Source organism: Rissa tridactyla, chromosome 7, assembly GCF_028500815.1.
Source record: "Rissa tridactyla isolate bRisTri1 chromosome 7, bRisTri1.patW.cur.20221130, whole genome shotgun sequence".
Lineage (NCBI taxonomy): Eukaryota > Metazoa > Chordata > Aves > Charadriiformes > Laridae > Rissa > Rissa tridactyla.
In genome coordinates this window covers 30813763-30833666 of record NC_071472.1, presented here as the reverse complement: position 1 = coordinate 30833666, position 19904 = coordinate 30813763, and the positions used below count along the sequence as shown (strand labels likewise).

General features: G+C 38.2%; 1 protein-coding gene across 4 annotated transcripts in view; it reads right to left on the bottom strand.

The window, feature by feature from the left end:
- The window catches only part of PARD3B (par-3 family cell polarity regulator beta), a 426608-nt gene that overhangs the window by 201925 nt on the left and 204779 nt on the right, over positions 1–19904 (bottom strand). For all 4 annotated transcript variants that reach the window (XM_054210091.1, XM_054210094.1, XM_054210092.1 and 1 more), the window contains 3 exons: positions 17939–18078; positions 17036–17164; positions 3110–3295 (listed from right to left, as the gene is read on the bottom strand). In XM_054210091.1, coding sequence (XP_054066066.1) covers positions 3110–3295; positions 17036–17164; positions 17939–18078 — 455 coding nt within the window. The remainder of the gene's footprint in view (positions 1–3109; positions 3296–17035; positions 17165–17938; positions 18079–19904) is intronic.

Here is a 19904-nt window from a genome sequence, read left to right as displayed (position 1 = left end):
GATGCATTTAAACTCAGTCAAATATTAGTTTTTCCTCACATGGAAGGCTCTGCATAATTACAAATATCAAGTATTCTAGTAACCTCTTTATCTTAGGGATGATAAAAAAATAGACACTTCAAAAATTACAAAATGAGGTTAAGAAGAGACACATTGGTTCAATCAGACAAAGTAACTGTTTTTATTCCTGCAGGATACGGTGTTAGAACACTCACTAAGAACATTAAGGCATTTTCACTTTATTTGTTTTTGTAGCCAGAGCAATAAATAGGCACTGGATCTTACTGTAACATGTATGACACAAGACACGTTGGTATTTTCTAATATCTTTAGCTAGCACAAAAAAATCATAAAGTATAGAATTAAACACTTCTATTTTCCCTTATTTTTTTTTTTAACAAATCCCTTACGGTGCTTCACAATGCCACTAACACATCAGCACGAGGTTAATTGAAAAAGCTTTTGAAGAAAACAGTAGGAAACGTTGGCCTCTCTTCAGACCTTTGGTTCATACCGATAACAGATAACAGTAACCAACCAAAATTGTCTGTATCTCATATGGAACTCTCCATTCTAAAACACACATTGGTGGTGAAAGAAATTTAATGTATCAAAACCTTTATACAGCATCAGGACAGAGCATTTACTTCAGAAGTGAAACAAATGTGTTGAAGTTCAATGTATTACATGTCTTCTTTTGAAGACAAGTGGTGACTGTATAGACAAGGAGATAAAGCTCCTCCTTATATTAGCATGATATCAGAAAATCAGAACAAATACTAAACTCTAAATGCAGAAGTGAGAAATAGTGAGAGAATTCTCATGTCAGTGAGCATTATGATTTCCTCCTGTGATAGTTTCCCAAGAAAACTTTGCACACCAAAAAGCAAATGCTAAATCCATAATACTCTGTTTCAGAGTTACAACTGAATAGCATGGGAAAGTGCTCTGGACAACTACCAGCTGGAAAGAAAGGCTTTTTAGTGAAAAACTTGCTACAAGACAACATTCAAAATAAGGACAATAAGGACATCTTTAAATATTTATGCACAAATATGTGCACACTTTTTAACTTGATACAAGAAATTTTATTAATTGTTAATACCCTCTTTTGTTCTATATAAAGATCATTAGACAGGAGAAAGACGGCTGGTCTCCGTGCATATGCAACAGTAAGCTGTGATTCTTAAGACATTGCCAAAATGACTGCATTCTGTGAGTACTCATATAAAACACACAGGAAAGATTCTCTGAACAGTTCTGGTGGAAGCCAGAACCTCAGCTACTATCTCATTTGCTCTGGAGCCTACGCTCAGATCTATTACTACACAGTTCTAATTGGTGAAAGGGTTATAATGAGGTAGAACAGAGGATAGGTCACAGGACCACAGGTTATCAGAAGACAAAACCTTCCAGTATGGTGACTAACTGTGCCAGTTGCCCATTTACTTAGGTGTGAGCATAAAAGTCCTGCTTTATTAGTCTGCAGACCCCTCAAGCCAAAATTAACTGCTCTGGAGTAAGTAACTATGGGAGAATAGAGAGTGGTAAACATACAGAGCTAGAAAGGGTTGTCTCATGTGTCTATGACGCGACAAGTCAGGTAGCTAGCCTGTTAATGCTGCTGGAATAGGGCTCCACAAGCTTTGCTCTTCAAAACAACGAGTTTATTCATGGCAATATACACTGTCTTCACAACTGGTGTGGACAATTACTCAGGGAACACAGAGCTGGGAAAGCACGGAGGGCAGCCTCGTTTTTACAACAGAATGAGTTGTACTCTGTAGCAGACATGCACATAAATTGAGTTTATCCAGCCCTAGTTTGGCCAATCATGCCTTAACTCATTTCTGATCTACACCAAGTAGATGAGCTTACTCACTCGTCATTTAGCCCCGAGTTAACTACAGACAGTGTTCTGAACTGCAAGTACCAGGCTCAGTTATACTGGAGAAGATCCGAGCCTTGAAATAATTGGGGGACTAGGATAGGTAAATAATAGAAGCAGGGAAGTATTAAACATTCACATCAAAGCTAAATCCTTGATTATTGCTATTTACCAGCTGCTGTAAATAAGCGATCATGAAAGTTGTAATGCTGTGGATTATCTTACTCAGCAGGCTGATGTCAGTAGAGGAATTTACATACACTGGATTCAAAGGTATTTTTACAGAAAAGAGAACTGTGAGAATTGCTGAGATAACACAAGAGAAAAAAAAAATCACATTATGGATGCACAACAGCTAAACATGCTAGCCCTGAAAGATTAAGACTTTTGCTTCTAATTTCAAGAAAATTACGTTTTTCAAGTTTTATTTGGGAAAAAAATGCAGTCAACAGATTTCCTAAATATTAGAAAATAATTCAAATACTTTTTAATCATAAAAACGTACAACAGGCGTTGCATAGTTCTTAGATGGAGCAGAACAATTCATAATACTGTCATTTACCAACTTAATATTACCAATTCAATCCACCTCAGGAACAATTGGTAACTTTTTCACAACTGATGCCAGGCTTGCATTTTTACTACAATGGCAAAAAATATTTTGAATAAAAAAAAGAAAGAAAACGATGCACTAGCTTTTTATTTACAACACAAATTAAACACATAATCCTTAACCTCACAGAATTGCCAATTTCTAACTTTTGTAAAGAAGTTTGTCTTTTGATTGTTTTTTATGGGTCTGCCCCTATCACTTTGTGAGGACTAAAGGCAGTGCAGATAGACAATAAATGTAGATATCTAACTTCTCCGTCACCGAGTCGAGCAGCACACAAACTTTACCATGCACTTCTGTGGGCTGTGGGGAAGCTGGGAGGCAGCCCTCCTTGTGCCCACACCCCCTTATCCTTCTCCCCCTTCCCCATTTCCTGCAGCATCCAAATGCCCCCTGAGGTTTCCACCAATTCACTTTCTTTGTGGCAAACCCTACCACACGCTACACCAGAATCTTGGGACAAAACATTAGCAGATTTGCAGTTCACCTAACGAAATGAGTGACAAAAAGGTATTCGTACCTAGAACGCTTATCAAGTGAGATTCAGTACCCAACACAGAAACATCACAGTTCTAACATAGTCATCATCTGACGTGTTTCTTCCATACCTTAAAAGCAGCACCTCCATGAATAACAGATTTGATGAAAATCCCAAGATCGGCTCCAGTCTCCCGAGATTTGTTGCCTTTTAAGCTCACACCAAGTCCAGCAGAGCCAGAATCATTCAGAGGAATCTCAAAGGTCAGTTGCTCTGTGGTTTCTGGAGAAAGAATACTGCAGTTTGGCTCTCCTTTCTGTTGGAGAAAACAAGGATGAAAATACGGGTGAAAAGGGGGCAGAGACAATGCACAAACTTGTTGTATCCATAGGTTAATGTGACAAGAAATAGCCCTCTTTTCCAGAAAGCAGCTTGAAGCAGCAGCCTTATAACCAACAATGCATTTAGCTGACATTTTGTACATGATCTGGCTTAAAATGTTATATTTTTAATCATACCTAGGAATATGCCTAAATAGAAGGTAAAATAGCTTAGTTCCACATGATATAAAACTGACGTTGCAGCAGAATATAAAAAATACATTTATTTTAAACACAGCTGCATTAAAAACGTAAGCCATAAAACTCTCAACATCTTTACATGTAGCTCACGGACTGTAATGATTGTTGTACTGTTAAATCCCATTCCGCTCTGAAAATTGACTTCCATCCTTAAAAAATTATCCTTCCCTTAAACCTGTCTACAGAGGGAAGTTGGTGTAACAAAAGTGAGGGTGAGAATTGAAAACGCAGTAGCTTATTCTGCACTAACTCCCTTTGTACATACTTTTATTCCATAGAGGTTTGGGATTTTTTTTCCTTCTGGTATAGGTTGATCCCAAGATTTTTCCTACATTAGATTATTGTTTACAGGACTGCCAAGTCAAGTATCCATAGCTAGGAAAGATCAGAAACTTTTTTTTACTGTACACTGTATCTCCAGTTTTGTAGGGTTGGAAGTTGGTGGCGAGGGGTTTGTTTTGGTTTTTTTTAAAGCAGGTTAGAATCATGACATTAAACACAATCAAATCTTTGCCTAAAATATTCATTCTGGCACTCTACAGAAATAAAACTAGGATAAGGAGACCTACTATGGAGTAAAGTATTCATGGAATGTATTAGTGGAAAAGGCCTTATGCACCACATCTGATTTTATTCCACTCTTCCTTCTCCATATAACTCTAAGACAATTAATTAGTTTATGTTTCTTGTCATTTGGATATTTTCTATTCTTTGTAACAGTAGTGTTAAAAAATTAATTGGAAAAAACTATGAAAAGGAAATACACAGATAAGCACAGGTTGAAAAAAATGACCGTGGGTTGCTTTCAAAGGTATCAAAGTCTTATGTGAAATTATCAAGTAGAGGCCACACGCAGGGAGGAGTGTAGTAGCTGGGCCAATCCTGCTTTTACCTAATGAAGGATCATTTCCAGCGCCTGAGCTGCAGGATATACAGTATCAATGCAATTGTTAACAAAAGTGCCAGCAGTACAGATGTTTTCTCAGCAGCCAGAGTAGTTCCATATATTCATCTGTTATGCTGTCTGATCAACAAGAAGTACAATCACAGAACTAAGAGCAGAAATTAATATCCTGAAGCAACAAAAAATTAGAAACAGTAACCGCTAAGCATACTTTCATTTATTTCAGATGCCCTTTCACTGATGAGAAGCAGTTACAGGCTAGAGAAGAATCGCGTGAACCAGAGAGCTAGGACTATAAACCTCAATTCCAATATAGGCCATGCTCAAATTCTTCCTGGAATGCAACTACATGATATTAAGTCAACACAATTTGCCCAACTGCCAAATATGAAAATGACAAAGCACCAACACTGACAATTGTTTTGATGCAGCACTCCTCTGCAGTACCTGCGTAACTCATTTGTGCTTTTGTCTTTGTTCACTAGAAGTAGACAATTCTCAGTTACAAATCTGTAACTTTTATTTCTTAGCTGTGGATATAGAGACATCCTGAACGTAATCCCCCAAACCTACTAATTCATTCTTACTACTGTGAACAATACAGAATGATGATTTGTAACCACTCCTGCTCTGACTTCCTTCAAAAGAATCAGCGTAAGGAAAAACCCCACTATTACTGTCCTTCTAACATAAGCATTTTGCATTTAACTTTTTTAAGGTTTTAGAGAAAAGAGTTTCTGCCCAATCTTTTGTTTTTCAAAATGCACGTATTCTCATCAGCCGATTCAGAACTCTGAGATCAGAACTCTATTCAAATGGCACATCCTGTCCAGATTTAGACGAAAGACATTTTTCTCGGGGTCCCAGACACGTGATGTCCCCTGCAGCCCTTCTATTCTATCTAGGAGTCTATTTTGTATTACTCTCCTGGTCCCTTAGGCGAGCAGTTCCTGTGTGCTGCTGCCATTCTTCCACTTTAATCCATGACACGTGCAGCAGACTTTTGCCCCTTCTGTACGTCAATACTTTGGTTTTGTCTTTCCCAATACCAAAAGGAAAGCAGTGAGGGGGGTTGCTCTCACAGGATATAAAAGCCCATCCAATCACAAATTGCTTCATAATGTTACCTTAAGATGAACTTGGACTTAATGTAAAACTGAATTTGGTCACATTGAGATCAATTTTTAATGGGGATTGCTGAAGGTACACTCTGGCACAAAGGCTATTATTGTGAAAAAATAGGAAAAGGTGGCACAGTACTTTTGTTAAGAAAAAAATTATGTATTTTTTTGTTAGTTTCTTTCCCAGGAGTATCTTACCTGCTTCACTTTAGCTCCAAGCTGTACATTAATTTCAGACTAAAGACTTCATGCATTTGTTAACACAAACTTGTAAAAACCCAAAGACAACAGGATCTAAACATGTCCCTCAAGCCAATATATGAAAATGAACTAGGCAGATGTGTCTGCTTGAATTTGAGTGAAGTGCTTTAATCAATACCATTCTCATTTGTACTATCGCCCTTGTTTCTGACCCACCCATAACAGGGATGACAAGGCCAAAGCCCCCCTGCCATGCCCAAGGCCTTGGCAGTGCTGGGAGCAGCGGTGGCTGTAGGAGGCAGGACACCGTCCCCTCCACCGCAGCACGGGCACAGGCTCCGTACCAGCACTGTGCTCAGTTCTAGGCTTCGAGAAACAAGCTGGATGGATGTATTCCACAGGACAGCAGTCTAGCAACCTCGTTTAACCTTGCAAAAAAAAAAAAAACCCAAACCAAAAAACCAAACCAAACCAAAAAGCCTAAAACAGGCCATAATGATAGTCTTCAAAACACTTTAAAGTAACATTTTTCCCCTTTTTCTTTGCAGGCGATTTTTTGAAATATCTCACTTAAACAGCAGGCAAGGAAATGTTGGTCAGTCTCAAAGAAAACCTTCGCCCTCGATATCTAGGGAAAAAAGACTAGGTGATCACTAGAACTCTCCTACTATAAGCTTACTGAGATAACAGTATTACATGTAGTTTTGCAGTATAACTTAGTCCAATTTTAGTTTCTGATACAAATAAATTGCTAAAAGCAGAGTAATAAAAAAAAAAGTAAGAGTTGCTCAATGTTCTATAATATTTCCCAACTTCCTTTAACATAACTATGCTGTGCATTAGCTCTTGTTAAGTAACCTACTAGATGACTGTCTGCACGCCTGCATGTGTTATCTATCAAACATTAAGATGCATTCTGCAGGACCCCAGACAAGCACAGTAAATTTCTGTCAGTATTTCATTTCCTCTGCTTTCCTTAGTACTTAATTTGGAATTCGTAACATTTGACTACCATTTTCCTAGCTACAAGTCTCTGGAAAACAGATAATTTCATCATACAAAAACCTTAGTAAATTTAATTTAAGCTTAAAAAACAGCTGCTTTTACCCATTACTGGAGAACTCTCTAATCTTCCTTAAAGTCATTCACAAGTGTTTCCTATTCAACACAGCCCAATTATCCTAAAAATCTCTCCTTTTCATTATTTATATTCAGCCTTACCCTAAGATCGAGCAAAAGTTGATTGAAAAATAACGCTGAATTTTGTTCAATAGTACTATCAAAAATTTGTTACCCGTGAGGGAGGGTGAATGACATTTCAATGATTTCACAGGGACGGCTAACTGGAAAGGAGATGTACATCTACAAATCAATGATGAATTCATTATAAGACCAAGTAAAGTCTGTTTAATTCCCTTAAAATTTTCATTCACTACTCATTGCATGGCATCTGATAGCAAATGCCTGGTAGTCAGTCTATAACATCACGACTCTTTGATGCAAATAAAAGATTTAGAATTTTCCTTTCTGGGAGAATGTGAGAAGCAGCAGAAATGAGGAAAAACAGAGGAGAAATAAAAGGGGGTGAACAGAACCTCGCAGCTTGATTGCATCCTATACTCGCTACATGGTTTTAAACTATTATCCTGATGCTAGTGCTCTTCCCAAGGAATGCTTTTTCACTGATCACCAAAAAGATCTCCAGCCATCCTCAAATTAACGGCTCATCAATTAACTGCCTCATTTGGGCAACTAATTTAATGAGTGATGGTTCCTGTTCCTAGAATATGCAGGTTTGAATATTAAATGCTGCTAATGACTCACAGAACTGGATTCCCACTCCCCCTATTTCCCTGACTTTGCTAAAACATTATTGCAAGACATCAATACTTTACAATAGAGCAACCACCATCAGCTGAATTGTGGTCTGGTACAGGAAGTCCTCTCCAATACACTAAACCCTGAATTCTCTATTAGAAACACTTCTCACCTCAAAATCATACTAGAATCTGAATTCACTCAAACACAGAATGAATGAAACGAGCTGCAACACAAATATATTTCTAGCCCAGGAAAAACTTACAGTCTAATGTTATAAATTACCCAGTCAAGAATCACGTCGTGTATTTTCCATGACAAATGTATCGCACCTCAGCACTTCAGGAATTAAATGACAGTATATCACTGAAGTAATTCCCTATTGCAGACATAGGTAAGTAACCGAGTGGTGCTATGATAAATGAGAAATCTTCACATAAATCAAAGTCCAGGTATCCAGGTGATGAGACCTCAAGTTGGCAAGAGCTTTGAGACGGCCTGGCCTGTATTTTTCCTTTAAGATATATACACAGAAGACAGCAAAAGGGATTTTAAACTCTTAAGTTTTATTAAAACGTACTTAGCAGCAAACCAGGTTGAAGTTAAAAAATAAAAAAAAAAAATTGGGTGAAAAAAATTAAATGAATCAATCTCTACTGCTCACTTTGGCCTCGCTAGGCAGGTCTTTCCTTCAGCTTTGCTAAATCTTAGCCCATCAGCTTTCAATGGCTTCTTCAGCTGCAACAAGCTCTGAACAGTCCCCTCTAGATATGCACATCTCGCTTCTTGGTCCCCTCTGTAACCTGCTGATGTTTGTTCCCTATTATTTATAGAAGTCTGCCAGCCTCAGCTCCTGCTGCAAAGCTCCCTCCTGGCTGCACCATCCAGCAGTCTGGATACTTCCTGAGCTCTCTCAGCCACTCAGGGAAGACAACCATCTCCTCTCTTTCTCCAGGCAGTTTCTCCTGGACCAGAGCGCAGCAGTCAGAGGACATCTAAGAGCCAATCCTTCTGCTTGCTGTCCAGACCCAGCCGCTAAACAGAATGGAGCAAACACCCAAACAGGTATCACCCCTCACAAGGGAAATCAGGACAGGAATGTTTTAATCTACTGAGATACCTCCATGGGACCTCAGTAAAATAAATTCTGACATTTACTGAATCACCACAAACCAGACAGAGAAGTTCAAAAGAGTTTATGAAGGTGAGAGAATACAGAGTTTGCTAGATTTAAAAACAGAAAGCCCTAATAATATGTACTAAATAACGTTCAGCAATGCAGACTGAAAACCTTTACCTAAGCGTCTCAGGATACATTTGATTAATTGATGTTCTGCCAATGATTTTATTTAATTTTTAGAAGCACATCTATACCTCAGGTCTGTGATTTCTTAATTAAAAGGCTATAATAAAGGATTCTTAAAACAACCTAAAATTTGACTCGTATATAATTAAGACTCACCAACAAATTCTCAGTATTTTAAAGAATAGACAGAATATACTTTTAGCCTTCTCTTATTCCCACAACACACAAAAACTGTTCAGTCACCAGTACAAACAGAATTGTAACCTTTGAAAAAAGTAGTATGCATTGTATTCTTCCCCTTTCTACTTAGTCCATGGTTATATCTACTCAATATTGTGTCAATCCTCTGTCTACCATGGGACACCACTTTCAATTAGTCCTTTTATTTAATCTTACAACGCCCATTCTCATTGACCACAGCACTTTTGATCTGTGGATTTATGATAATCTAATGGATATCTCTCACTGGAAAGGTTGCCTTATTTATCCCTATTGTTCTTTTGCCAGAAGAGAAGCTTACAAAAAAAAAAAAAAATAGCTCCCACTTAAGGCAGGAAGGAAATAGCATTTGTTTAACACAACAAGAGACCTTTCAGTACCTGTCTGGTGCCCTTGACCAACACACTATTATGGTCTCTCAATATGCTGGCTGCCCCTTGCCTGGCTGCTCATTTCTGATAAGAGATGCCAACTCCCTGGAGTGCCATTCAGAGCTGAGAGCAAAAGGCAAGAGACCCAGGAGGATTATTTTCAAAGGCTTATGAAGGAAATAAGACATTTACATGCTTTTGCAATTATTTTCTGAAAAAACCTGTAAAAGTTAAAGAGCAGCATTTAAATTGTGGCACCACATAACTATTATTGGCAGAAAAGCTTGAAAAGAAGATACCTCCTTATTTGCACTATTCTCTATGCTCTTTCCAAGAGCTTAGCCACAATTAAGAAATACTTTGCTGACAGCTCATTCACTCACTATAAAATCTATGCTATTTTGCAACAGATATACAGGAACACTCTTGAAAATAATAGTTCAAGGTAATGCACTGCTGTAATCTTGTCACAATCTAGTAAATAACTGAAGTCGTTGCTGCATGTATTCATCTTTAGCATTTCTGACAGATGCTTTCATATAGGCTTCTTTAAAATCATCTCTATTCCGTACTGCAATAAAACTAAATGGTCACTAACAGCACACCCTGCTAAGACAAAAAAAGCCAATAGCGAATCCATAGAGATATATTACACTGTACTTGGATACTTTTTACATTAACACAGTACACTACAAATTTGTGTCATATTAGATGGAATGGTTCTGGTTTGAATTATGTAGACTCTCTGGAATTATAGCTTTGAAAACTGACAAAACTAGATTCAGCTCTTCATCCAGCGATACTGCATTTCACAGTTTACTATTTGATGTCACAGGACGCTTCAAAATGGAGATTCTCCAGTTTGCTTGACATGCCTATTCGAGATCCCATAGCAAGTTTTACCTAATGAAATGGTTTGTCCTTACAAAAGAGTTTTCTGATTCGGTGTGGCATTGCTCTTCAACTTTTAAAAATGCAGTCTCACTCAACCTTTTAAGTTACATAACTGTAGGAAACAGAGGGAGAAAAATTAACGAGTTCAGTCCTCAATCAAGGTGTGCCCCACTGTGAAAACACCCACTTTCATCCCACATACTGAGTTAGCCATGCACTTAAACACCCTACTGAGCTGGAGCCTTATGCAGTTAATATACCTTGCCACTTAGACCCTAAAATTTTATCACTCATGAAGATGGAAGACTGCATGGTATTTTCAGGGTGAATTTAGGATTGCTGTTACTGTATACTTTCAGAATATATTCCGGGCAAACAGGTCACAACACTGTGATGTACAAATCCAACTCTTTACTTGATTTACTGGTTCCTGTTTTAAAGGGATGGTAAACCAAGCAATAAGCAGTGTATAATTCTTTTACATCTACTTCAAACACCACATTTTACATTAAGTCAGCCTAGGAAAATTTTTTTCATGGATTCTAAGGCAGAGAAACTTGTAAAAATTTTCATACGGTACATGGAATAAATCTGGTGACCCTTGTAAATGGCAAGGTACTACAGTTGCCAGTAAGATTTAAGAATTGCCCAAATACTTGGGTTTTATTAAACAAATACTGTAAATCTGGATAAATGCATCTAAAATGTACATAGGCTCAATTTATGATTAAAGTCAGATTTTATATGCCTCTATCCTGATGTATACATACTTCTGATTTCACAGATTAAGGTGGGCTCCCAAACAATTTTGGTCAACACCAGAACTGAGACTGTGCTGTCAAGTTATTGAGGCCACACCTTGAGTATTGTGTCCAGTTTTGGGCACCTCAATACGAGAGAGATATCAAGGTGCTGGAGCGAGTGTAGAGGAGGGCAACGAAGCTGGTGAAGGGCCTGGAGAATAAATCTTATAAGGAGCGATTGAAGGAGCTGGGACTGCTTAGTTTGAGGAAGAGGAGGCTGAGGGGAGACCTCATCGCTCTCTACAACTACTTGAAAGGCCATTGTAGAGAGGCTGGTGCTGGTCTCTTCTCACAGGTAATTAGCGATAGAACAAGAGGGAATGGGTTCAAGCTGCAGCAGGGTAGGTTTAGGCTGGACATTAGGAAAAAAATTTTCACAGAAAGAGTGGTCAGACACTGGAATAGGCTGCCCAGGGAGGTGGTGGAGTCACCGTGCCTGGATGTGTTTAAGACTCATTTAGATGTGGTGTTAGGGGATATGGTGTAGGGGAGAACTTTGTAGAATGGGGTTGATGGTTGGACTCGATGATCCCAAGGGTCTTTTCCAGCCTAAATGATTCTATGATTCTATAAGTAAACAGTTTTTATTTCCCAATGCTCTGAGGTAGGGTTTCTCAACTTAGGAGTTTTGGGCAGTAAACCTCTAAGCAAATACAGTATCTCATGGTACAAGTAACATTATGTTTTCTCTCCTTGTCTCCACTCTAACCTTTTCTTTACCAGCAGGGAGAGCACCATCAGAGGTTCTTGCAGGCAATGGGTGCTATTGATCAGAGCTTTCAGACCACCCTTTTAAGGTTCCTCATATTTGCTGGAAAATAGGAAGAGTGGGATCTGAAAGACAAATTATTGCTGGATCGTAACACTTTGATGGGTTTGACAGAGAAAGCAATAGTAGACCAGATGCAATAAGGTCTCTGCAGTCTCGAAAAGGCTGACTACCGCTATCACATGGAAAAGCACAGTAAACATATTTTATACGTCGGTAGCTATAATAGCACTTCACAACATGTAAGAGCTCATTCTGCCATTGCAAAATTGTTGGATCTAATTTAAATGTAGTTTAAATTAGTTAAATTAAAAAAAACAACCACTTTTTAAAGGGACATGAATTATTCAAGCAATTTATTCCCCTTCCGTAAGTTAGGGAGTCCCACAAAAAACCAAGGATAAATAAAGGGATACTTTTTGCCACACCTTCTGTTCACAGTGACAGGAAAGACTGCCACGTTCCTTCTAAACAGTGATCTCTTACTGACTTTCACAATGAGCACAGTAACTAATTAAACCTCAGCGCATAGTTTCCAGTACTCTAAGCTATAATGAACGAGCAACCATCTCCTGACATACATAATGAAAGCTGAGAACCTTTGAGGGGCTGCACTAGACAATGTTTTCACTCTAGAAAGATACATTTGCATAGACACAACCTACACTCATTTCTCAACTATTCTAGACAAAGAGAATCTACAGGTCCGATATTAAACACTTGCCTTCAAAAGTTCTTGGAAAAAACCCAGGACTTTTAAAAAAAACCTACATAGTTTATAAAGTTATTCAAGATGAAAGGTGCCATGTGTATTCACAATAGCCTTCCTCTTCATTATGTAGAACAACTCAAGACCTGAATCTTGTGTATATTATTAAAATCCAATATACCTATATTGACTTTTTTTTTAGCTATCAGATTCTTCTCCCTTTGAATAGAGATAACAAAACAGAGAATTGGTACTTGCTGGAATCGCTTTCTGACTGAAATTATTTGACCGTTTCTGGTTAATTCAGCACTAGAATCACTGGTTTGACCTACAAAAACAGGTGCAAAAATGGTTAAATCTAGGTTGAAATTTCATCTATTATTTCCTGCACATAAAAAGGCAAGAAACAATTAAAAGGAAGTAATAGAAATTAAGCTTTGAATATTAAAGACAAAAAGGACAACACTTCAGGCAAACAAGTTCTCCTTCAGGCACAGAAGTTCAAGGTAGTGGAAGGAATTAACTAGGAAAAGACCGAAACATAAAAGTTAATCACATGATAACAAAAAAAAAGCTTAATTGAAATTGCCACTCATCCTGCTTCCTTCTATCCTGGTATAGCACATGTGTAAAAAAAGACTCAAAGATCAACTGCTATATTGTATATGTTGCCATTCTTCTAGCTTTTGTTGTAGAAATGCTGGTTTATTCCCTTTCCTCCTCCACTCTTCAGGGATCAGAAGTTATAGAAATAGGGATTACAGTTGAAACTGGTAAGTCAAAGCTATCTTTAGAACAAGAAATAAAGCATATGCAACTTACACTATGTACGTGCTCTAACTTAAAGAAAAACGCAACAAAATATTTTTGGTGCTATATTATTTCTGGCAATTGCAGAACTAGCAACTAGCACATTCCCCTGCTTATGTGCGTCATATCCACTATCCTCAAGGCTCATGAAAAATAACAAGAATAAAACTTGCACAGGGTCATGGAACAGAATGGGCTACACCAGAGTTGCTCTGATTCCAGTAGCTTTGCTTGTTATACCAATGCAGGGATAAAGAAAGAGAAGGGGGAGTAAGTGATCTTTATAATGTTATTAAAAGAAATGGAACCTTCAGATCAGACATTCTCCCTGGAGAAAAAACAAAATGCAACAAATACACATGATCAAAACATTGTATTTTCAAAACACAACAGAACGATAGCCACAGTTTGATATATATTCCATTTACTTTGATAAGAGCTGCAAAATCCAAACCTGTTCAGTTAAGCCAGTTTCTTTCTGAAATATTCACCATCCTTCAGAAAACAATCAGTGTTACACAGTTAAAACCCAAACATGCCTTAAAGAACGCACTAATCACCGGCCACTCTGTAGACTGTGGTAATTAAGTGAATCAAGATCTTCCCCTGAGTTTTGGAATCGGCTCCTTACTCAGCTGCTACATTGTCAACAGCTGGCATGAATTACTGGGAACATTTGGCTAACTGGATAATACGGAGGACAGGCTGTGGTTGGTCCAAATTCAACTTCACTGATCTACTTCAATAAAAAAAAAAAAATAATTTCATTAGATCCTCCTTTTCTTTTTTTAAAACTGTAATGACACTACAAAGACTGGGTTTTCTATTTTATTCCCTCATTATGTGCAAACAATGTAACTGCACAACTCTCAGATGCTGCATGGGCTAGCGTAACTGAAGCCCCAGTTCCCTATGATTTAATAATGCCTGTTTGCAACACTGATTCATCCTCACCCATATCACAGCTCTCTCTTGAATGGTGTGGTAAAGGTTTGCTACTCTGAATATATTTTTCTACTTGCTAGCAATTAATCAGCATAGATCACAGTAACAAAACCCCCAAACTCTGCTCCTGTCTAGCTTACTGAAGAGAAAATATTCATGAGACCAAGATTTCTCCAAACTGCAGCTTTGTTACGAGGTAAAGTCAAATTATACCATTACAGACGCACGCAAGCAAATGCCACCCACTGTTACTTTGTCACATTATTTGCTTTGTGCCCATGCAGCTACCAAGTTGTCTCCAGAGATCAACGTAGGAACCCAGTTCCAGTGGAGCAACATGCACGAAAGTGGTTTTGTGAATGGTCTCTAGTGGGTCCAACTTCCAGAGGTAACTTTGCTGCAGGAAACTGTGGGGAGTGACCACATTTACTACGTGGTTCCTCTCCTTTTCCTTTCAACAGGTAACAGGGAATCTAAAGAAAACAGCTTCTCAGGTTACAGTCCTTGGAGAACTGCTAAAATCAAGAATGACTCTGATACAAAGCAATTACCCTATTATTGCCAGACATTAACAAAACCCCCAAGTATTTAGGTAAACTCTGCACACATGTTACATAGTCAGAGCATACAGTTACAGTTGTCCTTGAAAAATATTGGATTATCCACTGCCTTTCCTTCCAAAACCAAACAAACATTTAAAGTACTGGCTTTTTTTTCCCCCTCTTTGATCAAAACAGCACTGTAACTTTTGAGGTAGCAGAGGATTAGTCCAATGTAGTATCATGACTAAAGCTAAAAACAAACAAAAAAGCTAAACCAATTTTAATGTATTTTTTTTAAGCTTTGCTGAGACTATTCTCAGACATCTCATGAATTCTAACAAGCATCACGTTAGCATCAACATCTGGTAGCTTAGTGGTATGGTAACCCACACTTTAGCCGCGAGCTACCAAACAGATGTTGCTGAAAGGCTTTTTAATTTAGAAGGGCTGGTTCCATAAAATTATCTAAGGTATTTCAGTAACTCACATTTGTATTATATTGTACTTGATTGGGATAACAAGAAATACAGAACAGTATTAGAATTCACATATCATCACCGTTACAGTGAGGGCCATCACTCATGCATCATTCTTTTGCAGAGAACGCAATCTAAGCGAAGGTCAAGCCATCAGGATAAACGTGGCGACTTTCTGGATTTCAATCATGCCAGTCATAAGTAAGTCACCTTTTGAAAGGTAGTTAATCCTTGCTGTAGGGACTAGAATTTAATAGCAGGCAATTGTGGCAGGGAAAAATTATAAATGGCTTTTAGATTCTTCCAGTCTTTTATACCCCCACGCTGTTACAGTGATTTCCAAGAGAATTTGTACTATGACAACACAGAATATTGCATAATATTGGGGGAACAGGAGAGAAAAGAAGAATACATACTTTTTTAAAAGTACAATTTTCAAGTAATGTGTTTTATATCTCAAAAAAGCCACAAGAAAGGACTATTGATAGGTAGCCTTTTCAAAAAAATAAGCTCATATTTAGAAAAGCTGGTGGAAGAAAAGAAATTCTAAATATCATAGTTAATTTAGTTAGTACTTTCAGACTCAGAAATTTCCTTCCAATCCACACAGACGCTGGCTCTACAGCTCAGGGCTTACTAAACAGAGCATGACAATGACCGTGGTGCTTTGGGAATCGCTGACAACGAATGCTCAATTACAGGGCTGAAAATATTCTGCCGTTACACTCCTTAAAGATTACACAATAAAAAAGGAAAATGAAAACAAAAATAGTTTTGTTAGGACACTTCACAACTGCTCTACTACAGGAAAAAGCGGGCATCAGCGGCTCGAGAGGAAAGGCTCACATGAGAGAATCTGAACTCCCCTCCGGCTTCTTAGCCTACCACAGGCAACAGACATCTCAACAAGGTCCAACTGGTAACAAGAAAACAAGAGGAAAACTGCCAGCAATGTTTCGTGAGGAAAAATAATGGAGGATTTCTGTAGAAGATCCTGCTAACAGTCTAAAGCGAAAGGAAAAGCAAGAAGGCGGCATCTTAAGAAAAGAATGAAGGCGGTTTGTGTTCTTTAAAGGAGATAAAATGAGACAAAAGCAGGAAATGCTGTCCTTCCCTTATCCTGAGAACTACTTAGTGAAAGGTCAAGTATAGCCATCAATCACGATAAGGAAGAGGTGACCAAAGAGATGACCTTCTTTGAGGGGAAACAAGTATGTATCAGATAGCACATTTACACTGATGTAGTCCTCCTCTGTCTATGTGAGAGAAAAAGAGGACACAGTTCCATGCCAGCATTTAAAAAAAAAAAAAAAAAAAAAAGTTAAAATTAAGAACTTGAGATAGAAGAAAACTGGACATGCAAGAGCCTATTAAGTCAAAGACTAGTGACCAAGGAATTGCATCTAAAGCAGACAAAATCAAATATCCATCAAAATCAAATGTAAGTATAAATAATTCTCAAACACAAGCCTTTACAGTTACCCTTCACTGGCTTTCTCAGCCAACAACAGTTCATTTCTATGTCTTGGGCTAGTTTTAAAACATGGAATTGTTTCAATATCACTCTTCAGGGCAAAATAAGTTTACCAGCTCTCGAGGTAGAAAGGCCTCCTCCTGACGAGCCACAATCAGACAGACAGTTTCCCCTTGCTTTGTGCTCCTCAGCATAGCTACAAGCTCTTCCTGGGTCCTGCCAGTGATGTCCCGTCCATTCACCTACCAGACGCAAAAGAACAGAGGCTGTCATACCTGTGAGGAGTATGACTCTCTTTTGTCATTTTCACCTCAACTAACACAGGTGTCATTCAGTGACTGAGAGCAAAGAAGAATTAGTAAGAGCTCCTACACTGTCTCCCGCTCCAGCCCTGCACAAATCACTTAACCTTTTTTCCCTTATTTTCACCATCTGTTAAAGCAGGTCTGTAGTACTTAACCACCTTGCAGGGGGTTTGTGAGGCTTAATTAGTTTGTAAAGCACTTTGAAGATGAAAAGTATAAAAACAAGACCTAAGTATTATTAAAACTGTTTACCTTAAGAGCTTTTTGAGGTTAGTAAGTAGAAATAACCCATTAGAGATTGAAGTCACAAGATATCTGAAAATTTTCAACAGACCGATTTGAGCAAAATTGCCTTAAAATGAGCACTTAACCACCTCAATATTAATCAGAGATTTTTGGACATGGCTGAAGAGGCAAGACATGCTTTGTTTCTAAACTGATACATTTATCTGCTTTAAGAACCAAGATGTTATCAGATACCCCTTGTTCAAACATCCCACTGACTCTTGCGAAAAGCCCCTTTTTTCCAAATCGTGGTGTAAAATACTTGCTAACAAACAAAAGCCATGAGACTTTTTTTTTTTTTTAAAAAAACCAAGGTCAAGAATTTTAATTCCATACATCAGTAGTATATAGAAGAAAATAAAATATTTATGCCAAAATCAGCGATCAATACTCAGCAATGCAAATACAATGGATGTTTATCCTAACCTCCAGGATTCTGTCTCCTGACTGCAAACGACCATCTTTTACTGCTGCACCTTTGGGTAAAATATTCTTCACAAAAATCGGACCAGGGCCATGTACTGAAGAGTCTCTGGTAACCACAGTGAAACCAAGTCCTTCTGGACCTACAAGGTCAGATAAAGAGCTCCCAACATAAATTTCAATAAGCAAATGACGATCATTAAAACCAAGTAAACAATGTCAGTAACATATCACAGACACTCATTCAGGTTAGCTCTTAATAAAAGAAAGCAAATAAAAAGCTGTAAACACAAACCTATTTTCTGCATGGTGTAGAGAAGAATTCTATCAACGTCAAAACACATGCTCAAATCGTCCTGCAACAGCTACAGATGGAAATACTTTTGGATAGCCCACAATAACACAAAATGAGCAAGAACTATCATTTTAAAGCATTTACCTTTTCTCAAGGTGGTTTTAGTATTAGCCTTCACATTAATGTCAATAGTCTTTAAACAAATCAGAACAATCTGAATTGTTTATTTCTGAGCATAAATATAATGCAGTGGGTTTTACTGAAATTTGGTGAAAAGTAGAAAAGTCACACAATTTGAATGCAGAAATTGCTGGCTACATGCTGTTAAGAAAGGACAAGTGATATTTCAAAGCTTCCATTCATGAATTTTGCTGCTTGGAAATAAACAACCTCCAGTGGTAATAGATAAATGTTTAACAAATGCTTAGGGAGTAAAATCGGTATTAGCAGGTATTGCTCATAAGCCACCAAAATGACCCAGGAATAGCAGGGTCCGTAGAAATCTTTTTATATTGAGCAGGATTGCTACCCATGTGATAGTTTTGAGAGATATCATGTCAGTATCACATTCCTATCATTTCTAAAAATATAAACTACTGTTTCAAAAGCAAAAGCATTACATCTGAAATGAGGAAAATTCTGAAGCAGGTTTTGTTAACGCAAAGCTGAAGAGTTCAGAAGTAAAAATGAGTGATTTAAGTTAAGAAATAACAAAATTTAAGAAATGACAGCTTGATTACATTCATTATGTGTTAAAAGAATAAAGTTACAGACAGTTTTTAAAAGGGCCACTTCTACCATCAAATTTAACTCTCAGCCAAATCAGAAACAGAAATTAAACAGAAAATATAAACGCTAATTGGGACCTGCTTAAGCACATTTTACTACATGTGCTTAAACCTGTTACTCCATGCAAAGACAGACATCTGTATGGAGCAGCAATTAAAGATATACACACAAAATTCGGCCTGCTGACAGCTGAATAAATACAGATGGAAAGAAAAGGTTTCATAGAATTGCAGAATTGTTTAGGTCGGAAGAGACCTTTAAGATCATCAAGTCCAACCTTTAACCTTGCACTGCCAAGTCCACCACTAAGCCACGTCCCTAAGCACTACATCTACATGTCTTTTAAATATCCCCCGGAATGGTGATTCCACCACTTCCCTGGGCAGCCTGTTCCAATGCTTGACAACCCTTTTGGTGAAGAAATTTTTCCTAATGTCCAATCTAGACCTCCCATGGTGCAACTTGAGGCTGCTTCCTCTTGTCCTATCGCTTGTTGCTTGGTATAAGAGATTGACATCCACCGCACTACAACCTCCTTTCAGGTAGTTGTAGACAGTGATAAGGTCTCCCCTCGGCCTCCTTTTCTCCAGACTAAACAACCCCAGTTACTTCAGCTGCTGCTCGTAAGACTTGTTCTCTAGACCCCTCACCAGCTTCGTTGCCCTTCTCTGAACATGCTCCAGCACCTCAATGTCTTTCTTGTAGTGAGGGGCCCAAAACTGGACACAGTCCTGGAGGTGGGGCCTCACCAATGCTGAGTATAGGGGGATGATCAGTTCCCTAGTCCTGCTGGCCACGCAACTTCTGATACAAGTCAGGATGCTAACTGGCCTTCTTGGCCACCTGTCCACACTGCTGCCTCGTATTTAGCTGGCAGCTGACCAA